The sequence below is a fragment of the Rhinoderma darwinii genome, chromosome 5 (genome assembly GCF_050947455.1).
Source record: "Rhinoderma darwinii isolate aRhiDar2 chromosome 5, aRhiDar2.hap1, whole genome shotgun sequence".
Lineage (NCBI taxonomy): Eukaryota > Metazoa > Chordata > Amphibia > Anura > Rhinodermatidae > Rhinoderma > Rhinoderma darwinii.
In genome coordinates, this window is record NC_134691.1 from 324,053,999 (window position 1) to 324,074,024 (window position 20,026).

Genomic DNA, 20,026 nt, shown 5'->3' on the forward strand with positions numbered 1-20,026 from the left:
AGAATATAGAGCGGTCACACACAGCAGCTCATAGCAGTATATAAAGGAGATCATAGAATATAGAGGGTCACACACAGCAGCTCATAGCAGTATATAAAGGAGATCATAGAATATAGAGGGTCACACACAGCAGCTCATAGCAGTATATAAAGGAGATCATAGAATATAGAGGGTCACACACAGCAGCTCATAGCCGTATATAAAGGAGATCATAGAATATAGAGGGTCACACACAGCAGCTCATAGCAGTATATAAAGGAGATCATAGAATATAGAGCGGTCACACACAGCAGCTCATAGCCGTATATAAAGGAGATCATAGAATATAGAGCAGTCACACACAACAGCTCATAGCCGTATATAAAGGAGATCATAGAATATAGAGGGTCACACACAGCAGCTCATAGCCGTATATAAAGGAGATCATAGAATATAGAGCGGTCACACACAGCAGCTCATAGCAGTATATAAAGGAGATCATAGAATATAGAGGGTCACACACAGCAGCTCATAGCCGTATATAAAGGAGATCATAGAATATAGAGGGTCACACACAGCAGCACATAGCAGTATATAAAGGAGATCATAGAATATAGAGGGTCACACACAGCAGCACATAGCAGTATATAAAGGAGATCATAGAATATAGAGGGTCACACACAGCAGCTCATAGCAGTATATAAAGGAGATCATAGAATATAGAGGGTCACACACAGCAGCTCATAGCCGTATATAAAGGAGATCATAGAATATAGAGGGTCACACACAGCAGCTCATAGCCGTATATAAAGGAGATCATAGAATATAGAGGGTCACACACAGCAGCTCATAGCCGTATATAAAGGAGATCATAGAATATAGAGCGGTCGCACACAGCAGCTCATAGCCGTATATAAAGGAGATCATAGAATATAGAGCAGTCACACACAACAGCTCATAGCCGTATATAAAGGAGATCATAGAATATAGAGGGTCACACACAGCAGCTCATAGCCGTATATAAAGGAGATCATAGAATATAGAGCGGTCACACACAGCAGCTCATAGCCGTATATAAAGGAGATCATAGAATATAGAGGGTCACACACAGCAGCTCATAGCCTTATATAAAGGAGATCATAGAATATAGAGGGTCACACACAGCAGCTCATAGCCGTATATAAAGGAGATCATAGAATATAGAGCGGTCACACACAGCAGCTCATAGCCGTATATAAAGGAGATCATAGAATATAGAGGGTCACACACAGCAGCTCATAGCAGTATATAAAGGAGATCATAGAATATAGAGCGGTCACACACAGCAGCTCATAGCCGTATATAAAGGAGATCATAGAATATAGAGCGGTCACACACAGCAGCTCATAGCAGTATATAAAGGAGATCATAGAATATAGAGGGTCACACACAGCAGCTCATAGCCGTATATAAAGGAGATCATAGAATATAGAGGGTCACACACAGCAGCTCATAGCCGTATATAAAGGAGATCATAGAATATAGAGGGTCACACACAGCAGCTCATAGCAGTATATAAAGGAGATCATAGAATATAGAGCGGTCACACACAGCAGCTCATAGCCGTATATAAAGGAGATCATAGAATATAGAGGGTCACACACAGCAGCTCATAGCCGTATATAAAGGAGATCATAGAATATAGAGGGTCACACACAGCAGCTCATAGCCGTATATAAAGGAGGTCATAGAATATAGAGGGTCACACACAGCAGCTCATAGCCGTATATAAAGGAGATCATAGAATATAGAGGGTCACACACACAGCAGCTCATAGCAGTATATAAAGGAGATCATAGAATATAGAGCGGTCACACACAGCAGCTCATAGCAGTATATAAAGGAGATCATAGAATATAGAGGGTCACACACAGCAGCTCATAGCAGTATATAAAGGAGATCATAGAATATAGAGGGTCACACACAGCAGCTCATAGCAGTATATAAAGGAGATCATAGAATATAGAGCAGTCACACACAGCAGCTCATAGCCGTATATAAAGGAGATCATAGAATATAGAGGGTCACACACAGCAGCTCATAGCAGTATATAAAGGAGATCATAGAATATAGAGGGTCACACACAGCAGCTCATAGCCGTATATAAAGGAGATCATAGAATATAGAGGGTCATACACAGCAGCTCATAGCCGTATATAAAGGAGATCATAGAATATAGAGGGTCACACACAGCAGCTCATAGCCGTATATAAAGGAGATCATAGAATATAGAGGGTCACACACAGCAGCTCATAGCAGTATATAAAGGAGATCATAGAATATAGAGGGTCACACTGCAGCTCATAGCCGTATATAAAGGAGATCATAGAATATAGAGGGTCACACACAGCAGCTCATAGCCGTATATAAAGGAGATCATAGAATATAGAGGGTCACACACAGCAGCTCATAGCAGTATATAAAGGAGATCATAGAATATAGAGGGTCACACACAGCAGCTCATAGCCGTATATAAAGGAGATCATAGAATATAGAGCGGTCACACACAGCAGCTCATAGCCGTATATAAAGGAGATCATAGAATATAGAGCGGTCACACACAGCAGCTCATAGCAGTATATAAAGGAGATCATAGAATATAGAGGGTCACACACAGCAGCTCATAGCAGTATATAAAGGAGATCATAGAATATAGAGGGTCACACACAGCAGCTCATAGCCGTATATAAAGGAGATCATAGAATATAGAGCGGTCACACACAGCAGCTCATAGCCGTATATAAAGGAGATCATAGAATATAGAGCGGTCACACACAGCAGCTCATAGCAGTATATAAAGGAGATCATAGAATATAGAGGGTCACACACAGCAGCTCATAGCCGTATATAAAGGAGATCATAGAATATAGAGGGTCACACACAGCAGCTCATAGCAGTATATAAAGGAGATCATAGAATATAGAGGGTCACACACAGCAGCTCATAGCCGTATATAAAGGAGATCATAGAATATAGAGCGGTCACACACAGCAGCTCATAGCAGTATATAAAGGAGATCATAGAATATAGAGGGTCACACACAGCAGCTCATAGCCGTATATAAAGGAGATCATAGAATATAGAGGGTCACACACAGCAGCTCATAGCCGTATATAAAGGAGATCATAGAATATAGAGGGTCACACACAGCAGCTCATAGCAGTATATAAAGGAGATCATAGAATATAGAGGGTCACACACAGCAGCTCATAGCAGTATATAAAGGAGATCATAGAATATAGAGGGTCACACACAGCAGCTCATAGCCGTATATAAAGGAGATCATAGAATATAGAGCGGTCACACACAGCAGCTCATAGCCGTATATAAAGGAGATCATAGAATATAGAGCAGTCACACACAGCAGCTCATAGCCGTATATAAAGGAGATCATAGAATATAGAGGGTCACACACAGCAGCTCATAGCCGTATATAAAGGAGATCATAGAATATAGAGCGGTCACACACAGCAGCTCATAGCAGTATATAAAGGAGATCATAGAATATAGAGGGTCACACACAGCAGCTCATAGCCGTATATAAAGGAGATCATAGAATATAGAGGGTCACACACAGCAGCTCATAGCAGTATATAAAGGAGATCATAGAATATAGAGCGGTCACACACAGCAGCTCATAGCAGTATATAAAGGAGATCATAGAATATAGAGCGGTCACACACAGCAGCTCATAGCCGTATATAAAGGAGATCATAGAATATAGAGCGGTCACACACAGCAGCTCATAGCCGTATATAAAGGAGATCATAGAATATAGAGGGTCACACACAGCAGCTCATAGCAGTATATAAAGGAGATCATAGAATATAGAGCGGTCACACACAGCAGCTCATAGCAGTATATAAAGGAGATCATAGAATATAGAGGGTCACACACAGCAGCTCATAGCCGTATATAAAGGAGATCATAGAATATAGAGGGTCACACACAGCAGCTCATAGCAGTATATAAAGGAGATCATAGAATATAGAGGGTCACACACAGCAGCTCATAGCAGTATATAAAGGAGATCATAGAATATAGAGCAGTCACACACAGCAGCTCATAGCAGTATATAAAGGAGATCATAGAATATAGAGGGTCACACACAGCAGCTCATAGCAGTATATAAAGGAGATCATAGAATATAGAGCGGTCACACACAGCAGCTCATAGCCGTATATAAAGGAGATCATAGAATATAGAGGGTCACACACAGCAGCTCATAGCCGTATATAAAGGAGATCATAGAATATAGAGGGTCACACACAGCAGCTCATAGCCGTATATAAAGGAGATCATAGAATATAGAGCGGTCACACACAGCAGCTTATAGCCGTATATAAAGGAGATCATAGAATATAGAGCGGTCACACACAGCAGCTCATAGCCGTATATAAAGGAGATCATAGAATATAGAGGGTCACACACAGCAGCTCATAGCAGTATATAAAGGAGATCATAGAATATAGAGGGTCACACACAGCAGCTCATAGCCGTATATAAAGGAGATCATAGAATATAGAGCGGTCACACACAGCAGCTCATAGCCGTATATAAAGGAGATCATAGAATATAGAGGGTCACACACAGCAGCTCATAGCCGTATATAAAGGAGATCATAGAATATAGAGGGTCACACACAGCAGCTCATAGCCGTATATAAAGGAGATCATAGAATATAGAGGGTCACACACAGCAGCTCATAGCCGTATATAAAGGAGATCATAGCATATAGAGCGGTCACACACAGCAGCTCATAGCCGTATATAAAGGAGATCATAGCATATAGAGCGGTCACACACAGCAGCTCATAGCCGTATATAAAGGAGATCATAGAATATAGAGGGTCACACACAGCAGCTCATAGCAGTATATAAAGGAGATCATAGAATATAGAGGGTCACACACAGCAGCTCATAGCCGTATATAAAGGAGATCATAGAATATAGAGGGTCACACACAGCAGCTCATAGCAGTATATAAAGGAGATCATAGAATATAGAGGGTCACACACAGCAGCTCATAGCAGTATATAAAGGAGATCATAGAATATAGAGCGGTCACACACAGCAGCTCATAGCCGTATATAAAGGAGATCATAGAATATAGAGGGTCACACACAGCAGCTCATAGCCTTATATAAAGGAGATCATAGAATATAGAGGGTCACACACAGCAGCTCATAGCAGTATATAAAGGAGATCATAGAATATAGAGCGGTCACACACAGCAGCTCATAGCAGTATATAAAGGAGATCATAGAATATAGAGGGTCACACACAGCAGCTCATAGCCGTATATAAAGGAGATCATAGAATATAGAGGGTCACACACAGCAGCTCATAGCCGTATATAAAGGAGATCATAGAATATAGAGGGTCACACACAGCAGCTCATAGCCGTATATAAAGGAGATCATAGAATATAGAGGGTCACACACAGCAGCTCATAGCCGTATATAAAGGAGATCATAGAATATAGAGGGTCGCACACAGCAGCTCATAGCCGTATATAAAGGAGATCATAGAATATAGAGCAGTCACACACAACAGCTCATAGCCGTATATAAAGGAGATCATAGAATATAGAGGGTCACACACAGCAGCTCATAGCCGTATATAAAGGAGATCATAGAATATAGAGGGTCGCACACAGCAGCTCATAGCCGTATATAAAGGAGATCATAGAATATAGAGCAGTCACACACAACAGCTCATAGCCGTATATAAAGGAGATCATAGAATATAGAGGGTCACACACAGCAGCTCATAGCCGTATATAAAGGAGATCATAGAATATAGAGGGTCACACACAGCAGCTCATAGCCGTATATAAAGGAGATCATAGAATATAGAGGGTCGCACACAGCAGCTCATAGCCGTATATAAAGGAGATCATAGAATATAGAGCAGTCACACACAACAGCTCATAGCCGTATATAAAGGAGATCATAGAATATAGAGGGTCACACACAGCAGCTCATAGCCTTATATAAAGGAGATCATAGAATATAGAGGGTCACACACAGCAGCTCATAGCCGTATATAAAGGAGATCATAGAATATAGAGGGTCACACACAGCAGCTCATAGCCGTATATAAAGGAGATCATAGAATATAGAGCGGTCACACACAGCAGCTCATAGCAGTATATAAAGGAGATCATAGAATATAGAGCGGTCACACACAGCAGCTCATAGCCGTATATAAAGGAGATCATAGAATATAGAGCGGTCACACACAGCAGCTCATAGCAGTATATAAAGGAGATCATAGAATATAGAGGGTCACACACAGCAGCTCATAGCCGTATATAAAGGAGATCATAGAATATAGAGGGTCACACACAGCAGCTCATAGCCGTATATAAAGGAGATCATAGAATATAGAGCGGTCACACACAGCAGCTCATAGCCGTATATAAAGGAGATCATAGAATATAGAGGGTCACACACAGCAGCTCATAGCCGTATATAAAGGAGATCATAGAATATAGAGCGGTCACACACAGCAGCTCATAGCAGTATATAAAGGAGATCATAGAATATAGAGCGGTCACACACAGCAGCTCATAGCCGTATATAAAGGAGATCATAGAATATAGAGCGGTCACACACAGCAGCTCATAGCAGTATATAAAGGAGATCATAGAATATAGAGGGTCACACACAGCAGCTCATAGCCGTATATAAAGGAGATCATAGAATATAGAGGGTCACACACAGCAGCTCATAGCCGTATATAAAGGAGATCATAGAATATAGAGCGGTCACACACAGCAGCTCATAGCAGTATATAAAGGAGATCATAGAATATAGAGGGTCACACACAGCAGCTCATAGCAGTATATAAAGGAGATCATAGAATATAGAGGGTCACACACAGCAGCTCATAGCCGTATATAAAGGAGATCATAGAATATAGAGCGGTCACACACAGCAGCTCATAGCCGTATATAAAGGAGATCATAGCATATAGAGCGGTCACACACAGCAGCTCATAGCCGTATATAAAGGAGATCATAGAATATAGAGGGTCACACACAGCAGCTCATAGCAGTATATAAAGGAGATCATAGAATATAGAGGGTCACACACAGCAGCTCATAGCCGTATATAAAGGAGATCATAGAATATAGAGGGTCACACACAGCAGCTCATAGCAGTATATAAAGGAGATCATAGAATATAGAGGGTCACACACAGCAGCTCATAGCAGTATATAAAGGAGATCATAGAATATAGAGCGGTCACACACAGCAGCTCATAGCCGTATATAAAGGAGATCATAGAATATAGAGGGTCACACACAGCAGCTCATAGCCTTATATAAAGGAGATCATAGAATATAGAGGGTCACACACAGCAGCTCATAGCAGTATATAAAGGAGATCATAGAATATAGAGCGGTCACACACAGCAGCTCATAGCAGTATATAAAGGAGATCATAGAATATAGAGGGTCACACACAGCAGCTCATAGCCGTATATAAAGGAGATCATAGAATATAGAGGGTCACACACAGCAGCTCATAGCCGTATATAAAGGAGATCATAGAATATAGAGGGTCACACACAGCAGCTCATAGCCGTATATAAAGGAGATCATAGAATATAGAGCGGTCGCACACAGCAGCTCATAGCCGTATATAAAGGAGATCATAGAATATAGAGCAGTCACACACAACAGCTCATAGCCGTATATAAAGGAGATCATAGAATATAGAGGGTCACACACAGCAGCTCATAGCCGTATATAAAGGAGATCATAGAATATAGAGGGTCACACACAGCAGCTCATAGCCGTATATAAAGGAGATCATAGAATATAGAGGGTCACACACAGCAGCTCATAGCCGTATATAAAGGAGATCATAGAATATAGAGCGGTCACACACAGCAGCTCATAGCCGTATATAAAGGAGATCATAGAATATAGAGGGTCACACACAGCAGCTCATAGCCTTATATAAAGGAGATCATAGAATATAGAGGGTCACACACAGCAGCTCATAGCCGTATATAAAGGAGATCATAGAATATAGAGGGTCACACACAGCAGCTCATAGCAGTATATAAAGGAGATCATAGAATATAGAGGGTCACACACAGCAGCTCATAGCCGTATATAAAGGAGATCATAGAATATAGAGGGTCACACACAGCAGCTCATAGCCGTATATAAAGGAGATCATAGAATATAGAGGGTCACACACAGCAGCTCATAGCCGTATATAAAGGAGATCATAGAATATAGAGGGTCACACACAGCAGCTCATAGCAGTATATAAAGGAGATCATAGAATATAGAGCGGTCACACACAGCAGCTCATAGCCGTATATAAAGGAGATCATAGAATATAGAGGGTCACACACAGCAGCTCATAGCCGTATATAAAGGAGATCATAGAATATAGAGGGTCACACACAGCAGCTCATAGCAGTATATAAAGGAGATCATAGAATATAGAGCGGTCACACACAGCAGCTCATAGCAGTATATAAAGGAGATCATAGAATATAGAGGGTCACACACAGCAGCTCATAGCAGTATATAAAGGAGATCATAGAATATAGAGGGTCACACACAGCAGCTCATAGCAGTATATAAAGGAGATCATAGAATATAGAGCAGTCACACACAGCAGCTCATAGCCGTATATAAAAGAGATCATAGAATATAGAGGGTCACACACAGCAGCTCATAGCAGTATATAAAGGAGATCATAGAATATAGAGGGTCACACACAGCAGCTCATAGCAGTATATAAAGGAGATCATAGAATATAGAGGGTCACACACAGCAGCTCATAGCCGTATATAAAGGAGATCATAGAATATAGAGGGTCATACACAGCAGCTCATAGCCGTATATAAAGGAGATCATAGAATATAGAGGGTCACACACAGCAGCTCATAGCCGTATATAAAGGAGATCATAGAATATAGAGGGTCACACACAGCAGCTCATAGCCGTATATAAAGGAGATCATAGAATATAGAGCAGTCACACACAGCAGCTCATAGCAGTATATAAAGGAGATCATAGAATATAGAGCGGTCACACACAGCAGCTCATAGCCGTATATAAAGGAGATCATAGAATATAGAGGGTCACACACAGCAGCTCATAGCAGTATATAAAGGAGATCATAGAATATAGAGGGTCACACACAGCAGCTCATAGCCGTATATAAAGGAGATCATAGAATATAGAGCGGTCACACACAGCAGCTCATAGCAGTATATAAAGGAGATCATAGAATATAGAGGGTCACACACAGCAGCTCATAGCAGTATATAAAGGAGATCATAGAATATAGAGGGTCACACACAGCAGCTCATAGCAGTATATAAAGGAGATCATAGAATATAGAGGGTCACACACAGCAGCTCATAGCCGTATATAAAGGAGATCATAGAATATAGAGCGGTCACACACAGCAGCTCATAGCCGTATATAAAGGAGATCATAGAATATAGAGAGTCACACACAGCAGCTCATAGCCGTATATAAAGGAGATCATAGAATATAGAGCGGTCACACACAGCAGCTCATAGCAGTATATAAAGGAGATCATAGAATATAGAGGGTCACACACAGCAGCTCATAGCCGTATATAAAGGAGATCATAGAATATAGAGGGTCACACACAGCAGCTCATAGCCGTATATAAAGGAGATCATAGAATATAGAGCGGTCACACACAGCAGCTCATAGCAGTATATAAAGGAGATCATAGAATATAGAGGGTCACACACAGCAGCTCATAGCCGTATATAAAGGAGATCATAGAATATAGAGGGTCACACACAGCAGCTCATAGCCGTATATAAAGGAGATCATAGAATATAGAGGGTCACACACAGCAGCTCATAGCCGTATATAAAGGAGATCATAGAATATAGAGCGGTCACACACAGCAGCTCATAGCCGTATATAAAGGAGATCATAGAATATAGAGGGTCACACACAGCAGCTCATAGCCGTATATAAAGGAGATCATAGAATATAGAGCGGTCACACACAGCAGCTCATAGCAGTATATAAAGGAGATCATAGAATATAGAGGGTCACACACAGCAGCTCATAGCAGTATATAAAGGAGATCATAGAATATAGAGGGTCACACACAGCAGCTCATAGCAGTATATAAAGGAGATCATAGAATATAGAGGGTCACACACAGCAGCTCATAGCCGTATATAAAGGAGATCATAGAATATAGAGCGGTCACACACAGCAGCTCATAGCCGTATATAAAGGAGATCATAGAATATAGAAGGTCACACACAGCAGCTCATAGCCGTATATAAAGGAGATCATAGAATATAGAGGGTCATACACAGCAGCTCATAGCAGTATATAAAGGAGATCATAGAATATAGAGCGGTCACACACAGCAGCTCATAGCCGTATATAAAGGAGATCATAGAATATAGAGGGTCACACACAGCAGCTCATAGCCGTATATAAAGGAGATCATAGAATATAGAGCGGTCACACACAGCAGCTCATAGCCGTATATAAAGGAGATCATAGCATATAGAGCGGTCACACACAGCAGCTCATAGCAGTATATAAAGGAGATCATAGAATATAGAGGGTCACACACAGCAGCATATAAAGGAGATCATAGAATATAGAGGGTCACACACAGCAGCTCATAGCCGTATATAAAGGAGATCATAGAATATAGAGGGTCACACACAGCAGCTCATAGCAGTATATAAAGGAGATCATAGAATATAGAGGGTCACACACAGCAGCTCATAGCAGTATATAAAGGAGATCATAGAATATAGAGCGGTCACACACAGCAGCTCATAGCCGTATATAAAGGAGATCATAGAATATAGAGGGTCACACACAGCAGCTCATAGCCTTATATAAAGGAGATCATAGAATATAGAGGGTCACACACAGCAGCTCATAGCAGTATATAAAGGAGATCATAGAATATAGAGCGGTCACACACAGCAGCTCATAGCAGTATATAAAGGAGATCATAGAATATAGAGGGTCACACACAGCAGCTCATAGCCGTATATAAAGGAGATCATAGAATATAGAGGGTCACACACAGCAGCTCATAGCCGTATATAAAGGAGATCATAGAATATAGAGGGTCACACACAGCAGCTCATAGCCGTATATAAAGGAGATCATAGAATATAGAGGGTCACACACAGCAGCTCATAGCAGTATATAAAGGAGATCATAGAATATAGAGCGGTCACACACAGCAGCTCATAGCCGTATATAAAGGAGATCATAGAATATAGAGGGTCACACACAGCAGCTCATAGCCTTATATAAAGGAGATCATAGAATATAGAGGGTCACACACAGCAGCTCATAGCCGTATATAAAGGAGATCATAGAATATAGAGCGGTCACACACAGCAGCTCATAGCCGTATATAAAGGAGATCATAGAATATAGAGGGTCACACACAGCAGCTCATAGCCGTATATAAAGGAGATCATAGAATATAGAGCTGTCACACACAGCAGCTCATAGCAGTATATAAAGGAGATCATAGAATATAGAGGGTCACACACAGCAGCTCATAGCCGTATATAAAGGAGATCATAGAATATAGAGCGGTCACACACAGCAGCTCATAGCCGTATATAAAGGAGATCATAGAATATAGAGCTGTCACACACAGCAGCTCATAGCAGTATATAAAGGAGATCATAGAATATAGAGGGTCACACACAGCAGCTCAGCAGTATATAAAGGAGATCATAGAATATAGAGGGTCACACACAGCAGCTCATAGCCGTATATAAAGGAGATCATAGAATATAGAGGGTCACACACAGCAGCTCATAGCAGTATATAAAGGAGATCATAGAATATAGAGGGTCACACACAGCAGCACATAGCAGTATATAAAGGAGATCATAGAATATAGAGGGTCACACACAGCAGCTCATAGCCGTATATAAAGGAGATCATAGAATATAGAGGGTCACACACAGCAGCTCATAGCCGTATATAAAGGAGATCATAGAATATAGAGCAGTCACACACAACAGCTCATAGCCGTATATAAAGGAGATCATAGAATATAGAGGGTCACACACAGCAGCTCATAGCCGTATATAAAGGAGATCATAGAATATAGAGCGGTCACACACAGCAGCTCATAGCAGTATATAAAGGAGATCATAGAATATAGAGGGTCACACACAGCAGCTCATAGCAGTATATAGAGGAGATCATAGAATATAGAGGGTCACACACAGCAGCTCATAGCAGTATATAAAGGAGATCATAGAATATAGAGGGTCACACACAGCAGCTCATAGCAGTATATAAAGGAGATCATAGAATATAGAGCAGTCACACACAGCAGCTCATAGCAGTATATAAAGGAGATCATAGAATATAGAGGGTCACACACAGCAGCTCATAGCAGTATATAAAGGAGATCATAGAATATAGAGCGGTCACACACAGCAGCTCATAGCCGTATATAAAGGAGATCATAGAATATAGAGCGGTCACACACAGCAGCTCATAGCAGTATATAAAGGAGATCATAGAATATAGAGGGTCACACACAGCAGCTCATAGCAGTATATAAAGGAGATCATAGAATATAGAGCGGTCACACACAGCAGCTCATAGCCGTATATAAAGGAGATCATAGAATATAGAGCGGTCACACACAGCAGCTCATAGCAGTATATAAAGGAGATCATAGAATATAGAGGGTCACACACAGCAGCTCATAGCAGTATATAAAGGAGATCATAGAATATAGAGGGTCACACACAGCAGCTCATAGCCGTATATAAAGGAGATCATAGAATATAGAGCGGTCACACACAGCAGCTCATAGCCGTATATAAAGGAGATCATAGAATATAGAGCGGTCACACACAACAGCTCATAGCAGTATATAAAGGAGATCATAGAATATAGAGGGTCACACACAGCAGCTCATAGCAGTATATAAAGGAGATCATAGAATATAGAGGGTCACACACAGCAGCTCATAGCAGTATATAAAGGAGATCATAGAATATAGAGGGTCACACACACCCCTCTGCCTCATAAGAAGATACCAGTATTATAGATGGCACATGACGGGGGGGGGGGGGGGGGGGGCCCTGTTACAGATTGTGCATTGGGGCCCAGGAGGTTCATGTTACGCAGTATCCCATTGAGATTTTGGGGACCTCTGCTGCATGGACTTGTTGTATTGATTTAGTTCATCCATACTGCACAGACTATGAACATGCTGCCTTCATTGACGTCTATAGAGGCAACAGCTTCACAGATTTTGCCGAATGGACTTGGTCATTACAACACATCACCTCCATACAGCGGTGGTTCTCAAGATTTCAGCGTGGAGACCACAGTGTGAAAATATTATAAATGACAAGATAATAAAACTTATTGGGGGGGGGGATTTACTAAGACTGGCACTTCATATGCCAGTCAGAAAGAGTAGGCCGCTGGAATAAGATGCGCTAAATTTATTAAGAGGCGCATCTTGGGCTGTCCGAGCACCAAAAATTGTGTTATGGTGTAAATTTGATAGGCCGCGGATGGATCAATCCAACGTTTTCAAAAAGTGGGTGCTCTGGCCAGAGTTAGCACCCTGCAAAGTTGGGCAGATGCCAGGACCCAGTATAATGGAGAGATATCCCATGTCCGGTCTCGGCATTACACTCTCCAAAAAATGCTCCACAGGTTAAAGTGGAGAAGAGCCTTTTCCGTTCAACTGAAAAACTAGTACAGGCATCGACCGGCACCCTTTGTGTCCGCTCAGCGAATTGTGACATCATCAGGCGCCTCTCATTGCCCCCAGAATCCCCCAATAAACAATAGTACCAACAGTGTCCCACATAAACATTGCCAAACATATTCCCCTGCAGTGCCAGCAAAGTGTCCCACATAAATATTGCCAACAGAGGGCTGGCACTGGTTTATTCACTATAAATAGGTCCAAAACCCTGTGCTGTATAATTTTATATATTTAAAGAGTTTGAAGCTTTGTTTTTTTTATACTGAGCTTTAAGTCACCTGCTTCCTTTCACATAGCCAAAGAGTTAAATAATAAAATTCTGGCTGCCTTCAGTCACCACCAGGGGGCGCTCACTTCATACATATTTGTACAGCTCCCATTAAAGTCAGTGGGAGCAATATAAATACAAATGCAGCTAGCTCCCCCTAGTGGCAGCTGTCAGCAGCCTTTGAGGTAGACCTGTCTGTTCTGGCAGAAGTACAGGAGTTCTCCTCTATTTTTGCCAGACTCTTTTAGACAATCCGGAGAGTAGGAAAGTATGCCTTTGGGACGTTTCAACTTTTTGAAAAATACAAACCTTTTTTCCCTCTATTCATACATATCTGACTTTCAAGTAACTTTTTTGTTATTTTGTACTCTATGAAAAAGAAGTTTAAAAAAGTTAAGTGACAAAATAAGTAATATATAGTAAAAGGCTATGGATGTTTGACCATCCTATCCATAGCAACCAGTCGGTCTTGCATGGCGCAGCTGGATTGGCACTGTGTAGAGAAAGAACACTGTTGGATGGTTGCAATAAAATAGTTCTCAGCTACCCTGTCATTCAGAAGTCTGGAAAAGCTGGGTAATAACATTCTTTAAAGGCTATGTGCACCTTTGAAATTGGTACAACTTTCTGATTACTTTTTATTAAAAATGATTTTTACTTTATGAGATACAGCTGCTTTGTATCCTGTATATAGAGCAGCTGTATCTAGCGCTGAAACCTGTATCCATCAGGTCAGGACCACCTGTTATCGATTACATCTAAGTTATGAACTTAGAAGTGATCAGTAACTGATTGATCCTGCGTGTCCCGCTGACACTGAACCCGTCAGTCCCGCTGAACTGACGGATACAGGTTTCAGCACTAGATACAGCTGCTCTGTATACAGGATACAAAGCAGCTGTATCTTAAAAAGTAAAAATAATTATTAATAAACAGTATTTAGAAAGTTGCACCAAAACTATTTCAAAGGTGTACAGAGCCTGTAATACAAGTGTTATGTTCTATATGTCATGTAAGGGGCAAGCTATAAAAATAAAACGGAGTTGAGTTCTGGCTACAGTGCAATTTCTTATACTTGTACGATCCTTCATGATTTACGTTTTTTAACCATCCTCATGTTTTTGTTTCCTCAAGTCTACTCTTGGATACGTCGCCTTGTTGATCAGCACCTTCCATGTTTTGATATACGGCTGGAAGAGGGCCTTCGAAGAAGAGTATTACCGGTTTTACACCCCTCCAAACTTTGTCTTAGCGCTGATCCTACCCACAATAGTAATCCTTGGAAAGATCGTGTTACTCTGCCCGTGCGTGAGCAAAAAGTTACGACGGATTAAAAGAGGCTGGGAGAAGAGTCACTTCAAGGAAAATACGAGCGGCAGCGCGGCACACATTTCTCCTGAGAGGGTCACCGTGATGTGATGAGACACGTCTGTACTTCGTTTAGCTGCCTTGCCAGCAGGGGGCATAATAAGCTCATGTGGCAGCACGATAGTAGGAAATATTGTTACTGACCCCTTTCTTTTTATGTTTATCCGTACTAGCTACAATTAAAGGGAACCTGTCAGTAGGCCCATAGTGCCCAAGATGGCGTTATGCAGCTGGGGTTTAAACATGCCCACATCAAAATCTGACGTTCCGGCAATAGTTGGTGAAAGAACTTACAACTTACCGAGGTGCGTCGAGCGCGTTGGCATAGCACAGATGAAGCCGACGACAGTTCACCTCGCGTCCACGCGAATGCGCAGTGTAATGTAGTCCGCTTCAACTGTGCAATGCGAATGGGCTCGACGCCGCAGGACTCATCTAGTCAAGTTCTTTCACCAACTATTGCTGAAACGTCTGATTTTGACAAGGGCGTGTTTGGAATCCCAGCTGCATAGCGACATACTGGTGGTTTAGTGGCTCCAAACCTACTGACAGTTTCCCTTTAAAGAGTGCCTGTTGCCCACGGACAGAAGGGACTGTACTGGATGTGATGCATTAATATATAGATATAGCAGAGCTGAATTTATCATTCCACTGCATCATTTGTACATTGTAACACCAGGGTAGGCTATCCTGGAGATGTGGAGCTGCAATAATGTGAAGGATCTCGAGCTCCACCAGGATAAAACTAAAAGTAGACTACACAAGTGCACAAACTATTCATGAAATATGTATTGTTATTGCTTCCTTTTAACAGTGCCATCAGAGTGCCCACCACTTAACACTGGCCCGCTAGATTTACCCCCAAGCACCAACTTGCCTGCCTTGGACAAGTACTGTGATGGGGAGGCAGTGTTGGTAGGGAGGCAGTGGCATACCCTCCATAATGGCAGACCATGCTACTGCTTCCTGACAGTCATATCATATTTTTTTTTAGCCATCACTATGGGGAATTCACTGCATAGAGGTTTTTACTGATCCCATTTAGTTCAATACTAGCTGTACAAATCCATAGGCTGTGAGCTCCCCCTAGTGGTGGCTGTAGGAAGCCAGAGTTTTGTCATTTAAAGAGACACTCCAACTAATTTTTTTTATGGTGGATCCCGTCTGTAAAGTACAAAAAATTTATTGGAGTGTATCTTTAATTCTATGACTGTGACAAAAGAATTAGGCATGTGTGGAAAACAGAGCTCCAAAACCTATACAGATATGTTACCAACTTATGGTGGACATTACCAATAATAGAAAAGTTGTATCTATTTGTTGGAGCGCTCAGTGGCCAGTAATGAGTTTTGCTACTGGCCCTATGATTTCTGTGTACACCCCTGCTGGGCATTGCTTTATGTGTATGGCCATGATCCATTAGCATCACGTCAATGCTGCTGACTGATCTACTTGGCGGGTTGCTGACTGGGGCTATATAGTGTGGTGTATATCATATAGAAGGCACATATGAAGTCATAGGACATTGAAGGGGGCTCATATAGCTTTGTATTGGGGCCCAAGTTTTTCAAGCTTCACCTTTCATCAATATCACGATGAGTTTACCTTTATCTGCTGCATCTGGGTAACTCAACTCTGCTACATCTGTATAGGAGAATATATTTTATCTGGAAACTTCTGACATCACTGTGGTGTATACCTCATCAATGTGACTAGTTATTTTGCAAAATGTTCTCGGTTCATGGCTCACACAGTGATATCACTAGCGTTGCAATATTAGGCCTCATGCACACGGCCCGTGATTACGGGCACGGACGGCTGCGGACTGTCACCCACATTTGCGGGCCGTCCATTATAAAGTATGTCCTATTTTCTGCGGGTCATTTCTACGGCCCGGAAAATTCCCATAAATATACATGAAGGTATCCGTGGGCCATAGAAATGAAAGGATCAGTATTTTATCCGCAATTACAGATACGTAGGTGCGGATAAAAATGACAGTGGTGTGCATGTGACCTTAGATCTCATTCACATTACCGCTCCAATAGCGCACACATCCCCCATAGAGATGAATGGGAGAACTCCAGTACCAGTGATGTATGATATTCTGACATGAAAGAAGGTTTTAACTTATTATCGTGCACTCCATACATTTCCTGTTTACAGTATATTTTTATTAATTTCTATGGGGCTATTGTAGCGGTAATATGACCGAGGCCTAAGCCAGGCCCACAGAACGGCTGTCTCTATTGTATATCTGCAACGGGTCAATCTTTGTTCACAACTGAAAATATCGAAATATCCAGAACATCCCGTTAACTAAATGCACAAGAATTTTTTTATTGAAAATTCTGGAGATGTTTTTGAGATTTTCATATATTGATTTAAAAGACTGGACAAGAAACAACAATGTGCAGTCCATGGTGGAGCCCTCTAGTGGCGGTGCTGATACTGTACACCTGTAGATCTAAAGCCAAGATGTCCTCAATGTATCACCACAGTCCAGTGTAGAACAGATTTTCAGTAAACGCTTATCATGTGGCAATAACATTTTACCAGACGTTCCCCTAAAATCTAAAATATACCCGTAAAAATGAGACGTCCTCATCTGTCAAATGAATAATCCTGTCCAGCTCTTTCTTAGTTCTATCTGTTATGTAGTATATTTCCACCAGAAATAAAATACGAAAAAAAGGGGCGCTCCATCACGTAGCTGAGTTGTAACACCGTTAGGCTCTGTTCACATTTGCGATATGTATTCCAGTTTTTCTTTTCCGTCATAGGCGCCAAAAAACGCTGTGATGGAAAACATCGCCCCCCGTCAGACCTCATTGGATCTGTAATAGGGTCTGCCGGGATTCTGTCACAATGTCCGCACTTTACCGGAATTCTGCAATATTTTTCCGCCATTTCTAAAGGAGCCTTATTTGTTAAAAAGTTTTTGTGCCTCAAATAAGGCTGGACTTCTTTATTTTTTATTTATATTTATATCTGCCCCCCAGGTTGTGCCTGACTGCCCCTTCCCCCTGTTGACATGAATAGAAGCCCTATGAAATTTTGCATTCCTAGTTCCCAGGATGCATGTGGGCTGTCGCCAGGGCGTTCCTGGTGGGAATTGGGGAGAAAATACAAGGGCATATGTACCACAGAGGCAACCCATGCAGCTGCTATGGGGCTCCTGGAGAGAGGGGTCTCAGCTCAAGTTGAATGAATCCCTTTTTTAAAAAGGGTTGTCTCACAAAGATGTGATGTCATAGAAAGTGACATCACATCTTGACCCCGCTCGGATCCCCTCTGAGCTAGAACGGGTGAGCCGCTCTGCAGGGGTAATGAGTAGCCAGACAGGATTGTGAGAACAGGGATCCCCATTTGACAGGCCCTACAACGTTGGATAAAAAAAAGGGTTTGGATAATAGGGCCATGGATCATTAAAAGGAAATGGGGCAAACAAGCACCATGTCAGCCCCGTCCCAAGTAGGTATGAGTGTGGTAGTGTTATCCAGCACCAGAAGGGGGACCCATTTTATTCTTTGCTATGGGGCCCCCTCACCTCTACCATTTGTTAAAGATAAGAACTGGGGGACCCACTACTCTATTTAATGGTGATTTTGGTGAAAATGCTCATTCAGGATCGTTGCACTCCGTGTGTTTGTGCAGTGTTGAACCTCTTCTATGGTGTTACAGGGATTTCAATATCACAGTGTACTGTGTTTTGTATTTGCAGTAATTCGTCGGTACATTCGCTTTCTAGTGACGTCAGGTTTTTCATTTTTATAAGAGATTTGTATTTTTCATTTTCAATAGAAAAGTAATGTGAAATGCAGATCATGAGACAAAAGAAAGAAAGAAAAAGGCATTTTACTACCATAGACATTTATAGGATATGCCATAAAAATCTGATAGGTTGATGTCCCACCTCTGGGACCACCACCTTTCAGAACAACCAGGGTCCCCTGACGCACATCCATCCGCTCCATTCAATCTACGGCTCAATGTGGCGGCCTGCTTCACCTGGCAAAACAGGAGTCAGGAGACCCCCGTTCTCCCAAAAGGTAGAGGTCACAGAGGTGGGACTCCGACCTAACAGATATTTATGGCATAGATATACCATAAATGTCTATGATGGAAAACCCCTTGTGTTCTTTCACACCATGACATGGATATTCATTCTGCACGTGTGCCAATATATACTGTTACAGTTGTTCATATAGATGTGGAGAAATCAATGCAATGTGAATGTTAGAGATGTGTACATCAGGCTGACTTTTTCCTATTTGTATGGAGTTCCATAATAAAAAAAATAATTTGTGGTTCCTTCATTTACTGAATGTTGGTTGTTCAAGAGAAAAACATATAAAACATGTTTATACTATTATATAAGAAGAATATCTGAGGTAAAGTATATAAAAAATATATACTTCTGTACTTACCACTGCTGTGCTGTGCCCAGTGTTTACAGTGTGAGCAGCTATAATCATCATCATAATATGTGACAGTGTGCAGCACGAAACGCACCAAGTAAGACCGCTTTCAAGCACCCGTGAAACCGCCACATTTTAGCATCTACATTACAGCCGCAAAACTCAGACCTCCCACCCTTTT

General features: G+C 41.6%; 1 protein-coding gene across 1 annotated transcript in view; it reads left to right on the top strand.

The window, feature by feature from the left end:
- Positions 1-19,743, top strand: part of STEAP2 (STEAP2 metalloreductase) — a 122,636-nt gene extending 102,893 nt beyond the window's left edge. The window contains exon 5 of the mRNA XM_075827602.1: positions 15,191-19,743. Coding sequence (XP_075683717.1) covers positions 15,191-15,475 — 285 coding nt within the window. The 3' untranslated portion in view covers positions 15,476-19,743. The remainder of the gene's footprint in view (positions 1-15,190) is intronic.
- The last annotated feature ends 283 nt before the right edge of the window (positions 19,744-20,026 follow it).